Source organism: Tinamus guttatus, unplaced genomic scaffold (assembly GCF_059628265.1).
Source record: "Tinamus guttatus ecotype Peru unplaced genomic scaffold, ASM5962826v1 Tinamus_guttatus_pri_ptg000092l, whole genome shotgun sequence".
NCBI classification, from domain to species: domain Eukaryota; kingdom Metazoa; phylum Chordata; class Aves; order Tinamiformes; family Tinamidae; genus Tinamus; species Tinamus guttatus.
The window spans coordinates 324,831-343,884 of NW_028288626.1; the positions used below are offsets into that span (position 1 = coordinate 324,831).

At 41.4% G+C, this 19,054-nt stretch overlaps 1 protein-coding gene across 4 annotated transcripts in view; it reads left to right on the top strand.

The window, feature by feature from the left end:
• LOC148595490 (protein unc-13 homolog B-like) overlaps positions 1–19,054 on the top strand; it is a 146,755-nt gene that overhangs the window by 116,161 nt on the left and 11,540 nt on the right. For 3 of the 4 annotated variants that reach the window (XM_088520579.1, XM_088520576.1, XM_088520577.1), the window contains 6 exons: positions 2,200–2,246; positions 6,523–6,601; positions 8,337–8,411; positions 8,897–9,116; positions 17,529–17,756; positions 18,064–18,205. In XM_088520579.1, the coding sequence (XP_088376705.1) occupies positions 2,200–2,246; positions 6,523–6,601; positions 8,337–8,411; positions 8,897–9,116; positions 17,529–17,756; positions 18,064–18,205 (791 nt within the window). Of the gene's footprint in view, positions 1–2,199; positions 2,247–6,522; positions 6,602–8,336; positions 8,412–8,896; positions 9,117–17,528; positions 17,757–18,063; positions 18,206–19,054 lie in introns of those variants that run through there. The other variant, XM_088520578.1, reaches the window with a different exon arrangement.

A 19,054-nucleotide genomic window follows, 5' to 3' on the forward strand; every position in this document is an offset into this window, starting at 1 on the left:
ACCTCTTTCCTTGGCTTTCGCCTGGAGATGACTCCTGTTCCCACACGGTCGTCACCTGCCTTGCCTCTGCATCAGCACTGTCACTCACTGAGAGCTCTTTCTTTTGTTGTGTGCTTTTATACCTGCGTGGTTTTTAATCTCAGCCCTGTAGAGGCTCCTCCTTTTTCTGTGGTTTTCTTTTTTATTTATCTGTCTACAAGACTTGGCAAAAGAAATGAAGGCAAGTAAGCAGAAGCATAGCTTTTCTGGCCTTTTGGCAATTTTTTACTTACTTTACATCTCAAAAGCTGGGAGAAATGTTTCCTGATGCTTTTTTGCCTTTTTTTTTTTCCTTCTCATCCCTGCTTTCACTAATTGGATATTCTTTTTCTCCCCAAAAGAGAGTTCATGATGCTTCTACAGGCTGATCCTGGTTATATGGTCCATGATATTTGTGATCTGCCCATGTCTCAAAGACTGGCAGCTTATATTTAGGATTTCTCAGTTATTTCTACCAGTAAAATGGTGCTACATTTGTTCGCCTGCCTTATTCAGGACTGTGGCTGGACCACTTTGGTTGGACCCTGTGTTGAGTTCAGTCTGGTATAATACTTTGTTTCTCTTTATGACTGCATTTTAGCCATAAGTCTCCTGAGTGCTCTGAGGGAGGTAGGGATGTCCTCCCTTCCATGTGCTGAAGGAGCTCATTGCATTGTGTCCTGAAATCCCTGCCCTTGCCAGTAGTTGATCCAGCTCTGTCCGGAGGAAGCCTCAGTTTCACGCTCCGGGAAGGAGTTTTTTTTGGAGCACAGCCCTTTTGGGGACACCCTGCGCGCAGGGTGCAGGAGAAATGTGCATCGGGAGCACATGTCTCTGTGGGGCAGAGCTCCCGCCTTCTGCAGGCACGTGGTAAAGCTGGGAAACGCATTGAGTACTGGGTAGTGTCACATTGTTTGTGCCTGTGGGGGGAAAAAATCTGCTTGGTCTTCCGGTCTGCGTGGCCTTAGAGCTGCAGGAGTGATGAATAAAAACCTTGGACTCTTTTTGCTGTACAGGTTGAGACTTCCAACTTTTTTTTTCCTTTGTCATTTCTGGTCTTGTGAGACTTCTGTTGCCTGTGAACAACCCCCAGGTTGTACAGCTCATCCAAAGGAGATAAGAGGTGGATCTTTCTTTTGGTGCTATATCCTTTTATCTTTCACATAACCGAAGCTTATGTTCTGGTGGGTGCTCCTTTACTTTGTGGTGGTTCTCACATTGTGCGTTCCCTGTTTGAAGATCTTGGTACGTTTATTTTCTGTTGGGTGCAAGTTAGAGCTTCTTTATCCTCTTGGCAGACAGGATGATCTGGGGTTGGCTGTTAGGTGTTAGCCATCTGTTTTGCTTGCCTATGTGTTACTGCTGGAAACTAGCTGTGCTTTCAAGGAATATGATCTTTACTCTTTTCCCCCAGATATCTTCTAAGTATTTAATCAGTTCTCAACTTTAATTCGTCCTTTTAAGATTTTCAAAGACACAAGATTTTGCCCTCTAAATACACGCTTATGCTAATATAAGAACATGGTTTGAATTCAGATGGTCCTTATGTTGCTGTCTGTGGTCCTTATGTTTCTATCATGCCTACCAACGCTGGTTCTGTTGCAGTCATCTTGCGAGTGACTGGCCTTGTTCATTGTCTGTTGGAAACAAAATACTTGTGTGCCTGTGATGGGAGCTGCGATGGAAACTTCGTGCTTAGGGGTTGAAAAGTCTTTATGTCTGAGCATGAGCAAGTGGCACTACTGTGACCTCTGCTGAAGAAAGCTCATATGTGTTTGTATGAAGTTTCATGTGGATGAATCATTTATCCATTTCATACAGATGTTTTTAATTTGTAGTGTCCCAGTTATGACCATGTTCACGTAAGCTGTGGCCTAGAGCAACAGGAGCTCTCCAATAACTCCTAGCATTGGTCTTCAACGCGCCCTTTTAAAAGGGGAGGTGCACTGAACAGGCTCTTCTGGTCCCACTTCTGGGTGTTAATGAAGTTGCATAGCCTGTCTGTGTCCATATGACCTGTCCTGATGTGTTGGTTTTTTGAGGTGCTTGAATGAATGTCTGTATGCGTTTGCCTGCATGCCATGGGAACTGTTATCCTTCCCTAAGCCTGAAATCCGGTAACGTTTTCTGGTGTTTTCAGAAACTAATTTCACGTTGTTCTTTCCCCTTCCTCCATCTAAGGATCAAGATGAGGCTGATCCGTCGAAACCACCTTGGCTTAAAGGAGGGTAAGTAATAGCAGGAGATTTTGTTTCCATACGTTTATAGTTACACCGTAGTTTGTGATCCCCTGTTCATCGTAAGTAGAAGCAACACTTATAATGTTTTTAATGGCTGTTTTCATGAATAATGAAGTAGCCACATCTCCCTTGAGCCAGGCTACTGCTGTGTTTCACAGTCACCTCCTGAGCAGCCCGAGGTGGGCCGTGCTCTTCCGGAGGTCTGTGGTCAGGAGCAAGGTTGTAGCTGTGGTGTATGATCAGGCCCTCCAGTGATGGGGCCAAGTGCTTGTGGCACTACTTAGTAAATACTTGCTGACCATCACAGAGAGGAGTCTGGATGAGATCTTTGTTTTCCTGAGTCAGTTACAGCTGGCATCAAGAAAAGGGAAGAAGCAGCTCAGAATGACCGCTTTGCTTGTAGAACAAAAGTAACTTTGGAGAATTTTTCTGGCTTTCCAGTGCTTTTTATGGCCAGGCAAACAAAGCTGGAGTAATTCTAGAGCCCGTTGCAGTTTGTCATTTATAAAGTAGTAACGATAATGCCTCACTTATGCAGGTCAGAGTGGCTGCGTGTGTTCTCTCTGCAGCGTGCTAGTCATGGAAAATGAAGCAGACAAGTTTTGATTATGTCTAATGTCAGCGTGATACCCTGCATAATAGATGCCAGCATGGTAGCTTCCCTAGAATCCTCTCTGGAAAAGAGTGCACACTTTTTTTCCAAGCTGTTGGGTGACATGCTTAGTACGTGATCGGAGCGAGATGCTTTTGTGGTGGGGGGCTCATTAGGTGCTGATGTTTTAGCAGCAAACTTGTCCTGAAATCTCTGCCAAGAAATTGGCTTTCCGCACAAATGAGTTAATTCTTGTACTACTGAAGTAGACTTGGCTAATAAAACACTAAGTTAAATCAGAGGCTTCATTATACAGTTTTCTGCTCTTGGAGTAATTGTTCTGCAACGCGGGCATTGCCAGGGAGCTTCCTCCACACCTGCGGATGCTCGAGCTGCCTAGCAACCCCATCGCCTGCTTAAGGAGCCTGAGCTGCTGCTGGAGAACTGGCAATTACCAGGAGCAGAAGACAGTGATTAATTCCAACTATAAACAGCACCTTCTCCTGCGTTAACGAGGAGTCGATACACCGTGCTCACTGCTTCCCGCAGATAAAATGATTTCTTGGCTTGGAAGATGAATACAAAGGCAATCCTCAAATGCTTAAAATGTTATTTTGTCAATGCCAAGCAATGCTTGCTCTAGTCTGTAATCTCTTCTTGCTCTGTGGGATGCAACGAAGCAGGCTGGCTAATGTAGTTTTGACAAAAGTCTGGTTTATTCACTCTGTCTCCCCATACAAGGGATTTCCAGACAAGGCATTTGTGGCCAGTAAAGCTTTAACTCCACTGTTAGCCACTTTGTGGCTTATTAGCCATAAAGTATACTAGCCACTTACTGATGTCTGCAGTTGTTCTTCCATCAGAAAGATTAGAGAAGTGGATTTCTTTGAGGGAGATAACCAGTTCTTGTCATCACAAACCGTCTTTGCTTTTCAAAGTTTTCACGTTTTAATATAAACAGTTCTGTGATGAATCTAATATTGAATTATCAATACATGCTTCAAGCTAAATGTCCTTTTAGCATAATGTAACAGTGGCTTCCTGTCTGTAAGTTACTGGCTTTGGAAAGACAGCTTTTAAAAATAAGTACAGTGGATATTATAGATCAGTTTCTAGGTATAATTTCTCATATCTATATAAGTTGTATATTAATATCAATAAATCTCTCACCATCCGCATTCAGAGATGCTATTCACTCCCCAACACAGCAATACTGTAATAGCTCTATAAATATTGCATACACTGCAGAGCAGAGTTATCCTATTACATATATAGCTACAGTGTGCCTATATGGTGCACCATCAGTAATTTTATCTGTGCAAAAATCTGGTTAAGCAAAGTTAAACTTGTGCTTGAGTAAAGAGATTCAGGCATCTGAAAACATAAACAACTGAATAATAGGGAAAATTAAGAACTGTTGCTGAAAGCTCTTTTTTGTATTTTTAGGTTAAAAGTAAGTCATCTAGGTAAAAGTATTTAGACATTTGGATGCATCTCTTCAACAGAGGCTGCAAGAACCTTTAAAATAATTTTGTCCTCTGTTAGACTCTGGCTTAGGGGTTGTTCTTTTTATTTTGCAGGTGCAAAAACTTCCCAGTCTATCACAAACATTTGGCACAAACCAGTCCCCAACTAGCTATGTTCTCAAGCAAAATAACTTGTTTAAGCTTATCTTGAATAATATCTTGAATAAAACATTTTTTTTTCTTTTTTTTTTTTTCCTCCCTGGGTAACATCAGAGTATTACTGTATCCTTTTAGTTAGGTTAAAAGTCAGAAATCCTGTAGAAAAAAAAGAGTCACTCCCCAACTGTAATGTGAACTTGGACTCTGGATTGTTGCCTCTGTCTATTCTGTTGTATCTTTTCATCTTGCAGACACTAATCAACTAAAATGATTAGTTACAGTGCTTTGTAGTAATAATAATAACCATATAAAAATGTAATAGTTTATATAAAATATAAATATAATAAGCAGTGCTGAAATTCTTAGCATCATCTGAATAGTTTTTTATTATACTTATTTTACTCTAAAACAATAACCATCACTAATGTCAGAAACAGTTTGTAAATTCAGGGCAATGGATGAATTTTCTGTTTATTCCAGTGTAAGGAATTTTAACAACATGAACTTTTTATGCAGGTAATGATTAATGGTTAATTTGGGTCAGATTTTTCTATTGTAAACTAGAAAGGATTCCTGAAGCGTTACTTAGGCCAAAGGATATTCTGGAATTCACTGTCGGAAATTGTTGGAATTCACTGTCTTTAATAAGAACACCAACCAGCCTTGGTGGAAGGATTTCCAGCGGTATCACAGAATGGTTAAGGTTGGAAGGGACCTCTAGAGATCATCTAGTCCAACCCCCTGCTCCAGCAGGGACACACAGAGCACGTGGCACAGGACTGCATCCAAGCAGGTTTGGAAGATCTCCAGAGAAGGAGACTCCACAACCTCTGTGGGCAGCCTGTTCCAGGCCTCTGTCACCCTCACAGTAAAGAAGTTCTTCCTTCTATGGAGGAGGAACTTCCTGTGTTTCAACTTACACTCATTACCCCTCGTCCTGTCACCGGCCACCACGGAGAAGAGCCTGGCCTCATCCTCCCTGCAGTCACCCCTTGGGTACTTGAACATGTTGATCAAATCTCCTCAACCTTCTCCAGACTAAACAGGCCCAGCTCGCTTAGTCAATGGTAGTGAATGGTAGTCAGTGGTTAGTGATTGTGAAATCCTTGGCCAAAGATTGCAACAATTTCAATGAACTGAAGTGTCAGAAATCTGTGCGTGTGTCTCATGCCTGAGTGTCCCCCATGCAGCTCTGCAGCTTAGCAGGCAGAACAGCTCAGCTGACCGGATGGGTTTTGTTCACCACACAGGAGCACAGCTCTTCAGCCAGCAGCGGGTGTCACTCAGCTGTGGCTTGGACATGTCACCCTCCTACACCCCGTGAGAAAGGGCAATTTTACCCCTATAGGGCTGTGGCATGTTCCTATATATAATAAATTCATTTCACCTTGGTCATAGCCTCGGGCTAGGCTGTGCTGTGAGGCTTCTTGTCCATCTTGGAGCACGGTCTGCTCTTCTGTGCAGGAGTTCTTGATGCCTCTTTACAGATGTGAGGGTTTTGGTTTTTCCTTTTCTAAGGGCTGGGATTATGTAGGTTCTTACCTAGACTCAGCCAGAAGATATCAGGGAGCTGTGCCAGGTCTGATCCACTTTAACATGTCTCTCCCAGCCACCAACACACTGCAGAAAGGTCTGTTGCATATAGAAAGATAAATGCTTCATCGCTTTTACCATAACTGCACGCCTTCTGAAGCACCATCTTAATTCTGGCTGGCTTTTCTTCCTCTGGGAAAGCAATTTTTCTTCTCTTAAAAAACAAAATCAAAACCAAAAACCACATGATGGATTTAATGGAAGGGGCAGGATCAGAGAAACAATGATGCCAGTGTGTTTTCTGAATTTCCTTACATGGCACTCGATGCCTGTAGTAAACTATAAACTGAGCTCTATTTAAGGAACAAAAAGTTTATCCAAGTGTGTGTGAATCAGCCACTGCAGAACAAGCTGTGGCATGAATTAATGCCGCAGGACTGTGGTTCTGCTCTTCTGCAAGGTTGTGCCAGATGAATTTTTAAGACTCTTTCTCTTTTTTCTCCTGAATCTCCAGGCCTGCAGGTGGTCTCTATGGCATTGATAGCATGCCTGATCTACGCAAAAAAAAGCCAATTCCACTTGTCAGTGATCTGGTAAGAGATTTCTCTTCTGCCACAGATATGGTCATTGTTTCAAATGACTTTGTTATACATGCTGGTGTTCGTTAGACATGTGCTGATGTTCCTTAACTTACAGACACTGTAGATTTCCAGTTTAATTAAATTAGTTCTTACAATAATGAGTTATGAGCTCTGCCTTTAAAGAAAAGAAAAAATAAGTACGATTTGGTAGACAAAGAGCTTTTTATTTTTATTTTTTTATTTTTCTAAATGGGTTACTTGGAGGCCTTTATTATTTTTAAATGCTTTCCTAAAAATCCCAGACTTTGGGGAGAATTGGTAATATTGCCCATATGAGGTTTGGAAAGAAGACCAGAATTTCAGGAGATAGATAAACCGAGTATATGTACCTTGGATTTTCGAAGTAATTTGCAAGATTGGAAGTAGGCTTCTGTACTGAGGAAGCACAAGACCCAAACAAATAATGCGGACAAATTTCATATGCTTGCTTGATATGGTGAGATAAGGCTTCTGTGGCATGAATTGGTTTTCTGCTAGCTGTGTGTTCAACACGAGCAGTGCCTTTGCACTTGGGAGAAATGCTTTTAAGAGCTGCAAGACCTAGGTTTCCATATCCTGTGATTCCTGTGAAAAGATAGCATATGACTCTCTCTGCCAACCCATGCATGGGAAGCCTGGTGTGTGTTTTACAGACTGCTTGTATTTTTTAAATCTCTGCAATGATTGCATTAACTTGTGTTGCTTCTTTTGTATGCTTTCACTCTCTCTCTCCACAGGCCATGGTAAGTGGAGTTAAGGGTTATCGACCAAGTCTTCACCAGAAACAAAAATTATTTTAACTTTCTTTGTTTTTTTTTTTCTCCCCCTTCCATTATTGTGCTTTTTATTTTGAACCTGCAGTGCATGCATGTTCAGATGCTGTCCTACCACATCACTGATGGAATGAGCTTTTTCAAGTCCGCCTTCAAGTAGCATGAATCAGGTGGAGGTTGTAATTGGGAATTGTTGACTTGAAAACAGATGTTGCTAGCTCTTCCTTCTTGCCTTCATCCAGTTGGAGTGGCTTGCTGAAGAAATGCCAGGGTTTGGAGCTGCAAAGGCAGAACCTGCACATCTGCCTGGCTGCAGAGTTCAGCACTGACGAGGCAATTTGGAGGGAAATGCTGTTCATTGTATTCAGTGATGGCCAGTGAATGTGCCCTGCTGCACATTCAAACGTGCTCCCTATCCACCCTCTGTTCTCTTTCACCCTGTTTGTTTTTATCCTTTCACTGTCATGTTTGGGAGTGTTAGATATGTTATAAGATGATGAAATAATTTCTTTTTGATGAGTGAAGTTAAATAAAGAACAAGTCCCACCATAGGCAATAGCAATGCTACTGTAGCTACCAGAACATGTACGTGGAGGTGTGAACAAAGATTTTTGTCTACTGTTGATAGACTGATAAAATTAAAATCTGCCAAATTTTAATTTAATTTAATTGCCAGATGGGTTGTGGACAGATGGAAACAAGCTGATGACCTTTCAGAATATGCTTTTCACTCTTCTGGTATTTGGGCTGCCATCATTCATTTAAGATCATCATTTAAGAAACCAACCTGAATGTAATAGACTGCTGCTTCGGTATAATTTTGGAGTGACTGGCTCTTGCCTTGCTCACATCTCTGTGCATGTAATGTACAAAGCATTTCTCAATGTTGGTAATGAATTGGTAACTGGAATGAGTTGGTAACTCTCCTTTCTTAGTCACTGGTCCAGTCCCGGAAAGCCGGAATTACCTCAGCAATGGCCACTAGAACATCTCTCAAGGATGAAGAGCTGGTAAGTGGGAGGGTTGCTTGGCTCCTGACAACTTTTAGTAAGCAAATTAAAGGAGTTTGGCTCTCTGGGATGTAGAGCCAGCTTCACAGATATCTAAAAATATAATTGCAAAGCTGCTGCTTTAATTTGTTTAAAGAAACCAAACAAACTTACAGAAAAAAAAAAGAAGTGTCAAATACGGCACTGAAAATAGAACCTTACAATTTCCTTTTCTGCTATCTACCGTAAGAGATACTGTGTGAAAGCAGTTTTATGCAAGGTTCTCCTTGTCCACAAACCTTAGTTCTTTCTCTTCTATCTTTTTAAAATGTCTATAAATCATTTTTGAAAGGGTATTTCTTGCTGGCACTTACAAAAACTTGCTGAACTTGGATACCTCAAAAATATAGGTTTATTGCACCGCTCATGTGTTTTCTCTTAAAACCCACGATAACCAAGAAAAACAGATTTGGTCACCTTTCTGAACGTTGCTTCCTGTGTTTTAGAAATCTCACGTCTACAAGAAGACTTTGCAAGCCTTAATTTACCCCATCTCCTGTACAACCCCGCACAACTTTGAAGTGTGGTCGGCCACCACTCCCACCTACTGCTATGAGTGTGAAGGGCTGCTGTGGGGCATTGCGCGGCAGGGAATGCGCTGCGCCGAGTGTGGGGTCAAGTGCCACGAGAAGTGCCAAGACCTGCTCAACGCCGACTGCCTGCAGAGTGAGTAGCCACTCCGCTGTGCTCCCTCTCCAGAGGGGCAGGGGAGCGTGGTTGTTTTCCAAGGTGTTTCTACACCTTCTCTGGCTGCATATGTGCTACCTTAGTGATGAGCGGAAATGCTTTTATTGAAGTGGCTATGTATTTTTTGAAAAGGTGGCATTGAGCTAAAATTGCTGCATTCACTTGGATATGGACAGCTCCAGTGACGGGTTTAATTCTTGGCTCTGTCACATCTATTTGCTTTTTGGGGTTGACCTGTGTAATGTGATTAATCTGTCTCTGCATCAGCTTAAGTAGGGTGTTTACTAGCTTGTCCGGGCAGATGAGAGGAAGTGGCCTGGATGATTAGGGTCCTGCACTGGTTATCCTGACTTCTGTTGTTCCTGTCCTGGAATCTCTGGCAAATTACTTGTTTTTATCATCATCTCATTTTGCTGTGGATTTTAAGGTTTTCAAAGTAGCACTGGATTCCTGTTGTTGGGATACAAAACATGGATTAGCTGGGATGCTCTGTACCAAGTGTAAGCTGGCAAGGCATTTTGCCTTTTGAACAGGAGAGTCTTGTGGCTGAATCACCTTCACCTTAGGGTTGAGTCAGCATGGATGATGGGCGAGATAGGAAGGTGTCCTTTGAACATATGGGCAGTATCTCATCTTCCTAGAACCACTGCAGTTTATTTTGTTGTTTCGGTGGCATCTGAGCCTGCTCTTCGTAAAAACCAAAGAGCTGTGAGCTTGCAGAATAAGTGAGACCTAGCACAGGCAATAGAAGGATTTGATTAAAAAATAAAAAAGAAAATATTAATTTGCTTAGATTATTTTTATTTTCCTTTTAAAACGGTTTACTGATTGGTCTCTAATTTATCTTCATGCTTAAAAACAAAAGTATCTTAGTCTAAATGGAATACAGGTTTCTACCAGGCATGTTAAATCTTGAGCAGGGAGGTGAGGCCACTTCTCATGATTTTTTTGTTGCTGTTCCGGATTGATAGAGTAAGTCTAATTAGAACAGTCTGTGAGTTATACCAAGTCATTGCAAATTATGGTGATAGAAATCCAAATAATCAAATCATTTATCTGCTTCAGACTTTAGCTAATGGAAAAGTTAGGCTGGGTGATCCAGCAAGGAATTCCAATGAGTCCTAGGCCTCCAGTTTCTTACAGCTTATCTCAACACCTCAAGCAGATGTTCTTTATATTTTTATTTTGCATGTGTGCAGAGTTTTAAAGAAGTCCCAGTTACAAATCATGCCATTTGCAATAGTGTATTTTTCAGGCATAGCTGATACTGGTAAAATGTTTCTGTCCCTTGCATGCTTAGCATTTCTTCTTTTGTCTGCAAGGGCCATAAGATCTTTACAGTTTATAGTATTTAAATGACTGCATCACTGGTACCTTGGCTTTGTGGTGACCATTTTGTATCTTAAGGAACAGGCTTCTGGATTTCATTTGGTTCAGGAAAATGAAATTAAGTCATAATTCAGGTCCCTGACAAAATCTTTTGTAGAAGGCCACTTAGACTCAGGACAACTGTGTTAGTTTTTGGTTTCTGGAGTCTCCAGAACCCTCTGCTAGTTGGGATTTTCAGCATGAGAAATGAAAAGCTGCTGCTGATGCGTGCATTCAGGTTTGTTTCAGACACATACCCAAGATACAGTAATGTTCTCTCTGAAGTTGTGATATCTCAGTATGGCAAAATGATATGGAGAGTAGAGGAAAATGAGGCTTATACCAGCAGCAGTGAGGAAATGTAATTCAGCTGTGCAGAAAGGAAATAATGGAGTCAAAAGCAGTAGAAGGAAAACTAAATTTAAGAAATAGCTATATTTTACAATAACTAAATTTACCAAGTAAGAGGCGGAAGGTGGGCCTATTTCAGGAGGCTAAAAATGCCCTAAAAACATTAGGTCTGTATTAATATTGTGCTTTTAAAGAGATGTTAAGGAGCCTCATGCAGAGGGGTAAGATATGCTGTGCAGAGCTCCTACATCTCTGCCTTGCTCTCCCAGTTTACAGCTATCCCTGGCCAGAGGATTTTCCAAGCAGTAGATGCTACATTCAGTGACCAGCGGTGATGGCTCTCTGAATTGGTCTAATGTCTTTGAACTTGTTTATGCTTGAACTATGTGGAGGAAGAGGGACATAAACACATAAACAGCAGGGAGGATGATGGTCTGCTTAATCTTAATGTTTACAGAAGTAAAAAGAAGAATTTGTTTGCTGTAAGAAAATAAAGGCTGGGCCATGGGAGAAGATTGTCTAATCTCTGGCTGGAATTAAATCAGATTATGCAATGGGCTGTGGGATGTGGTGATGACAGGAGTCCATGTGCTTTTCTCTAGAATGGAAGTAACAATTGGAAACACCAAAGAACTTGTTCTCTTGTTCAAGGGATTGCAGATATTTACTTCGCACATTTCCTTTCCAGATATAAACATGAGATACTCCAGCACGTGGCCTTCAAGGGGAGCCCTCTGGGCTCAAAACTAGTGAAGCACTGGGGCAAACCTTCACTTAGAGAGTTATCTGAAAGCTGCCCAGAATCAGAGCAGGGAAGGGGCAGAGAGTGTGAGCCAGGGCTCTAAGGGCAGCCAGTGTGAGTGCGCTATCTGGGCTGGAGGCGGGAGGGGAATTGGAGGTGGGTATCCTGCGGTTAATAGACAGAAGAAACAGATGAAAGGTTAAGACAGTGGGACCAATGTGTAGATGTGCTACTGGGTTGGGAAAACAATTATTACTGGCACTAGAAATCTATTAAAAAGTGTTTTTATAAAACAGTGTTCTTTGCTTTGGTATGTTCATGCTAAAATTCTTCTAATTGGAACCCCCAGGGCCAGAAGAAAATGGGAAAATTAATTTTTATCTAAGTTGGAAGAATATAGGTTTGTTGAGGAATGAGAAAAAGGAACTTCTGTAAGGAAAAGCAATAGTTTGGAGATCCAGTAAATCTGAGACTAAACTGTTTTGTATATTAAACTCAGGAGGGAGTTTCTTCCCAACAGAGAGGTTTTATTAATGCTGTCAGTATAAAAAAAGCCTGTTCTCATATCTTATCCTCACTTAAGTCTCTGCAAATCTTCCAGAAAATGTTGCATTAGAGTAGATGAATTTTTAGGCTAGAAAGAAATAAATTCCATTGATTATGCCTTGATGTCTCAGAATGTGTTTTCATTTATGAAGTCTTTCAGAATGTCTTGCGCTGGATTTTTGGATGGTCACAAGTAAAATTCATATGACTATCACTGGAAATTACAGGTAGATGCTTTGTGTTTTATTCCTTAGACTCAAGATGTGCTGTTAATCTATCTTCTATACTCCAGTGACTTTCTCTAGGAAATAATACGATCTCTTTCCCCAGATCTATTTTTGGTTATTTTTTCAGAGAGTGTTTTTCTTACTCTCTATACTTTAAGAAATTGGGTATCTCATAAAGTCAACAAATGTGTGGGATGGTGGTGACAAAATACTCAAATTCAGTACTGCTTTGTTGCACGTTGTAAAGAAAAATCCTTTTTTTTGCAAAATTGGCCACTATTTCTATATTAAAGCTAATTTGCTCCTCAGTTTGTCTGTGAGATGGCCTCAAAACATTAGTTGTCTAAGAAGGGCAATAAAAATGTCTTTGGAATATATTTCCTGCTCCAGGAAACATTGTGTCCAAGACAGGACACTCAGCAGAAGTGAAGAGCATGTGCATTTTAGATTAAAAAAAAAAAAAAAGCACAACTTGCAACTTGCAGCCTGATAGTTCAGGGTCTAGCAGTCTCTTGGTCTTCTATGATGGGGCATGTCTTGCAGATCATTTGAGCAAGGCAGTTCCATGAACTGTCAGTTTGATGTGCTCTAAGCTTGAATTACTTGTGGCATTTGTACTGCAGGCATCTGGCTTATGGCCCTGTTGGCACTAAGTTGTTGTTCTGAGAGGATGAGAAAGTCTAAGTTTCTCTATTGCAGGTATTTAGAAGATGTTACTGTGGTGATGGGACAACTAACCTTTTTATAGCAATTGCTCAAGCTAAGATGCTCTCTTTTTAGTCTTGAACAATTCTTTGGGGTACTTTAAACTTCTGCTGTGGGTTTCCAATCCTTTCCTACCTGTCTGGAAATTAATGCAGGGGTGTTCTTGGGAATCCACATAGCAGGCAAGATTTGGAAAGGGGCTACTTTTATCTCTTGCCCTGAGTACCAGTGTCGTGCTTACCAGAGGGCAATGTGTGGGCAAAGCTGGTATTAAAGGAGGAGTGAAGCTGAGGATGGATGTGTAGGATGTGGAAAAACAGATGCAGAGAAGTGGGTGTAGCAGAATTATCAAGAGAGTGGAAAGAAGGACGTGATGATAGCAAGATCATAGCAAAAGGGGCTTGCAAAGTTCTGGGCTAACTTTTGAGTCAAAATAGGATTCTGCTTCTGCAGGTGGATGTCTTATTTTTCTGTAATGTTGCTCATCTAGTTGATGGTAGATTGCAGTTAAACCTGAGAAAAGAAATAGCCCTGGGGTACTTGAATCTGGTTCCTTGGAGCTCTTGCAAATGAAGAGTCGAAATACCAAGCCTGAAACTGCTGTAGAACAGCTTAGCTGTGTGCATTTAGTCATATGTCTTTCCTAATTCATTGGAAAAGTTTTTGTTTCTAACAGTGGGCTGGAATCACAAAGCTGGAGGCCTTCATGTGACGTGTCCCCGCTGGATGTTCTGCTTGGCACTGTTTTGGCCCTTGGGACTTGGGTACTTCTGGAGTTCCTCAGAGAGTTTTCTGCTTAAGGACTTCTCTTTGTGGCTTTCTGAATGACAGATTTCCATGTGTTTCTCTATAAACAAGTTGCAATTGCAGAGACTGTCTCTGAAGGTGGACTGTTAGTAAGATGGATAAGTCACTCTAGTGATAAACATCTTGGCTTCTGTGTCAAACGATGATTAAAGCACCATGGTGCTGAATACTCGTTTGCTTCCAGAATCCTGCACAGGAAAATATTTGCACAGAAGGAGGAAGGATACCTTTATTTGAAACTCGAATATCTATTTTAAGTCTCAGGAATTTATAATTTCTAAGCATTATCCGCCTACTGAACAGCTGTCCTCTATCCTGCCAATATTGCTTTCTTCACTTCTTCCCGTTAGAGCATAAGGTAACAGCACTGGCAGTTTACTAATAGCTGTATCAATACCAGTCCCAATATAGTCTTATTTCCTTTCTATTTCCAGTCACAAATTGGCTTGTAGTCTCTTCCTAGAGAGGCAGAGATGAGGAAAGCCCAGTGCCATTCACCCAATACTATATATTCCTATACACAGAATTTGGATATTCCTCAGCCTTTCCATAGTGATTTACAAAACTGCTTGAAACAATGAACCTTTACATTGGCCCCAAATCACCTTTTTGCAGATGAGAAAAACATCTCAAGTCCAACTTTTGCTATCTAGTGGAGGGATACAGTTGGGGAGTCTTTTCTGTTCATTGTAAGTGATTAATCCCCTGATAATCTTTATTTTATGGAGATTTTGTACCAACAAGCTGGTGTTAAATGAGGAAAGGACGTGGTGCTGTGGCAGAGGGTTTGTCTTTTCTTTATTATTTTGCATTGTTAAATACGCAGCCTTGTTTACCTGGTCCCGGCTTTTGCCTTCTGGGTCAGGTGTAATCTCTGCAGGAGCCTTCGCAGGGCAGGAATAACTGACCCCCGTGCCAGTGCAGAGCAGGGGGCAGCACGGATGGAGGCGGGGGTTGCTGGGGGCAGTCGGCGAGCAGAGAGCAGCCTTCGAGGGGACGAGAGCGGGGACGAGAGCCCGGGTCTCTGTGGCTGTGAGGCCACAGGTGGCTGCCAGCCTTGGAGGGAGCCTCGTTAAGCCTCCCTGTGCAAGGTCCCTGAGTCAGGGGGTTGTTATACATCCCCCTACCTGGGGTGCCTCCAGTTGCCCAAGTGCGCGTCCTAAAGACGCTTTAGTGCCTCTGGAGCGCTTGCATTCATGCACCAATACAGCCCAGGCTGTTTCAAAAATATGTTAAGTCAGGACCCATCTCGATGACTAACAGTAAAACATTTTTATCTGGAAGTTGTCTGGCTAGTAATTTCTTTAGAAATTGGCTCTAAATTAGAACACTCCCACTCATGTGTGACACGAGCTCCTAATATTCAAATTTGGTTCTTAATTCTTGCAGAGTCAAAGAGGGCAGAGCAGAGTTTGTTTCTGGGAAATGCTATAGATTTCAGAATTTTGTCAAGGAAATGCAAATTGTTCAATTTGGCCTCTCCCAATTTCCCAATAATTTTCTGTAACTCTGTATGTACTGAGTCCACCCCAATCCCCAGAAGGTCTAAAGCTGAATAGCACATTTTTTCCATAGTTCAAAGTCTAGCCTGTGGTATCATTTCGCTTTTGTACTCCTTTAATAAATGCTGGGTCTACAACTGGCTGATTATCTGATATAAGACATCACTTTGGGTGGTGCTTAGTCGTGATCACCAGGGAGTGAAGATGGCAGGAACTGCATAATTAATTCCCGTATTTTGGCTTCATTTCATCTTAAGCCAACAACAGGAAACTCTGGGGCCATTTCTCAGATGCCTTTTTATTGTACTAAATGGAATACTGAAGAGCAAGCCTCTAGCAAGAAAAATGAAAAATAATTATCAGGTAATGCAAAGTTATGGCCTGTTTCAGAGCCAGGTCTTTAATAGCATGCCTTGGTACACAGTATCTTTAATGAACTTCTGAAACTTCAGCCGTCACAGTCTGTTCCAAACTGCATTTTTATTCTTTTCGGTTTGGATGGTGGAAGTTATAATTGAGTTTTCTTTCTTTATTGAAGTGAATTTAACAACGGCATTAGATTGGCGGTCCTCAGAATGGATGTCTCTAGGCGGTGTTAGTCACTGAGCACCCTCTTGAGCCTGCTAACAAGGCTGCCTGTTACGCTGTGCTGCTGGGGGTCCTTTCTGAGCGTGCACTTGTTTCACAGAACTTTATTCGTATCAAGACACCAGCTGCTGAAACAGTTTCATATGCAAAATTGGGATGCCTTATATTAAGGTGTTCCCAATATCACTTCCTTTCCAACTTTGTCAAGAGGGAAGGAATTTTAGGTATCTTCATGATTTGTTGGTGGCCTTTGTACAAATTTGCATCTGCTTTTAATATTTTTGCAGATTATTTCTATAAAACAGAGACTGCTTTAATTAAGAAATCTCAGGAAAACAAAAAAACAACCAAACAAAAAATAAGATTAAACAAAAATATATGGATACGTTCACAGCATTTTGGTCATGATTACATTAAATCTGGTTTAAGATAACAGCTTCAAATCACTGTAGACGGTGTAGCAAGACTGTGTTTAGTCTTGGATTTTTGCCTTTCCTTTCACACTCTAATTTGTCCACCTTGTTAGTTTTTGTCAATGCTTTCAGTAATTTATGCTTTGTATCTGATGCAATAATCTGTGGCTGAAATCTGATAGTGAGCATGAGTAGCATAATTTAATAGGAAATCACTGCTTGTGGGGGCATTCTTACCGCATAGCTACACGAACTTTTCAGTATTTCAAAAGATGTGGAACACCGGAGTCCTCCATTTTTTCCAGTTATAGTTAAATATTTATGCAGTACAGACCCATACTCAGGGTTCATGTGTTTCCAACAGCTAGAAGTGACTAGCCTCCGTTTCTCATAGTGGTCTGTGTCTCAAACTTTTGAATTTCCTCTTTTATATGTTACGTTTACTGTAAATGCATAATTCTAATAATGGATATACATTTTTTTTTATATATATATATATACAGATATATTTGTGATGGCTTTCTGCATCTTGATAAACTAAAGAGTGAGATCCAGGGAGGTACTTCACATGCCTCCAGCGTAATGTCTGATCCAGGCAGGATGGTTCCAGGCAGCAGAATTGGGCATACATTGGGCAGTGAGTCCCGCTGTGCGGAGTGAATCAGAGCAGGAAATGCTGTGCACGTGGGTCCATCTGAACCGTGGTTCTTCCCTTGTACTTAGGTGAAGCCTTGAGACAAGCTCATAGGTGCTATTAAGAATGAATGATCTCCATCATTCCTCAAGCAGAGATTTATTTATTCAAAAAAGATCATGAGGGGAGGGGGCATGCTAGTGGCTGCTGTTAAAATGAGAACCTGACTTCTGGGTCTTTCTCAGCTGTTTTGAACCTAAGCTCCTGACAGAAGAGTGTTCTGGACCAGATCAGAAGGCAGTCTGGGAATCTCTCATTATCCCCTCCCTTCTCTGAGTGGTCTGGATTCTCTTGCATGAGCGTTGAAATTGGGTGTCTGACTGCAAAAATCATTAGCCAGGAGCACTGTGTGCAGCGATCCTCATGATCTTGCTGTCCAGATTCAGTGGCACATGCCTTTCTGTTTTTGCATCTTTCTGATGAATGTTTTGTACTTTTTGGTGCCCAGGAGCAGCAGAGAAGAGCTCAAAGCATGGGGCGGAAGACAGAACCCAGAATTTCATCATGGCCATGAAGGATCGCATGAAGATCCGGGAGCGGAACAAGCCAGAGATTTTTGACTTGATCAGAGATGTGTTCTGTGAGAGCAAGCTGACACATGCTCAACAGATGAAGACAGTGAAGCAGAGTGTGCTTGATGGCACCTCAAAATGGTCAGCAAAGATCACAATCACAGGTGAGTGGGGGAAGGCATGGATTCCCTTGGCCTCACTTGAGAGCCTAAGCTAAGAGAGAGTTGGAGTGAGGTTTGAGAGAATGGAGAGGAAGAGCATCTGCTCCTCTTTTCCTATATCTCTTTCTAGTCAGAGTGTGGGAAGCAGTTGGAGATGTACTTCCTACCCCAGGCACTATAATGCACCATGAGCTGAGGCTCATCAGAAACAGGGTTCCTCTTTCTGTAGGTTGCTTCATGTGATGCGTGGTTATGTCCTCTTACCTGAGGGCAGGTGTAACTTTTTTTTTTTTTCTTTCTTTCTTTGCAGTGGTATGTGCTCAGGGTCTGCAGGCCAAAGACAAGACTGGGTCTAGTGATCCATATGTAACTGTTCAAGTGGGCAAAACAAAGAAGAGGACAAAAACAATTTTTGGGAACCTGAACCCTGTTTGGGAAGAGAAGTTTTATTTGTAAGTGCTATACCAAAGGTTCTCACTCATTTTCTGCCTTTCAGTATGATCTTTATTTCTACACTTACATCTGTGTATCAACATGCCTTCCACACGATTTAATCACATATTTCATTGTCCTTGACATAGTGTGTATGTCTGGAGGGTTGATGTCTGTAACATGTACTGCACACCTGTCTTGTCATATTTCCCACTGATCTGTATCTAAAAAATCTATCTGCTTTATGAATGGTTTTATATTGATATTTCTAGAGAAAGCTAAAGAGAAAGAAAAGTCTTTATCCGGAAGATTCTTGCTCATGGAGAACAGATGTACTTTAAAAATTCTTTGAAATACAAAAGAGTAAAGTTTGCATAAAGGATTATGCGAGCTTCCTGTGACCTGCTGCTTGTATTGGTGTTTGACTACATTTGTGAGCTCAGAGTAGAGGTACACACTTGTCTGTTGCTTGTCTGTGAAGCTGCTGGTCTCCTCCTTAATTCTGGAAAACCAGTGTAGTAATCATTTGAGGGATAATCTGCTTTCGAAATGAGGAATATATCAATGTATGGGAAAAAGAAAAGCCTGCAAGTGCAATTTTGTTACCTATTAGATAAGTGGAGAAGGCCAAAAAACATTTTGTTTTGTTAGACTTATTGAACAAGTAAACGAAAGCATCAATTTATCATTAAAGTTGTTATAATTCAAAATGGAGACATGGAATCCAAGAAGCTTCTGAAGATTCTGGATAATCTGTTGCACCCATCTTTATTTCCTTCAGTTGTACTTCTTCTCTCTCTCAATCTCTTTTTTCCCAAACTGGTTGGAGGAGAGTTCTCCCTGAAAGTTCTCCCCTGTTTACGTTTTAA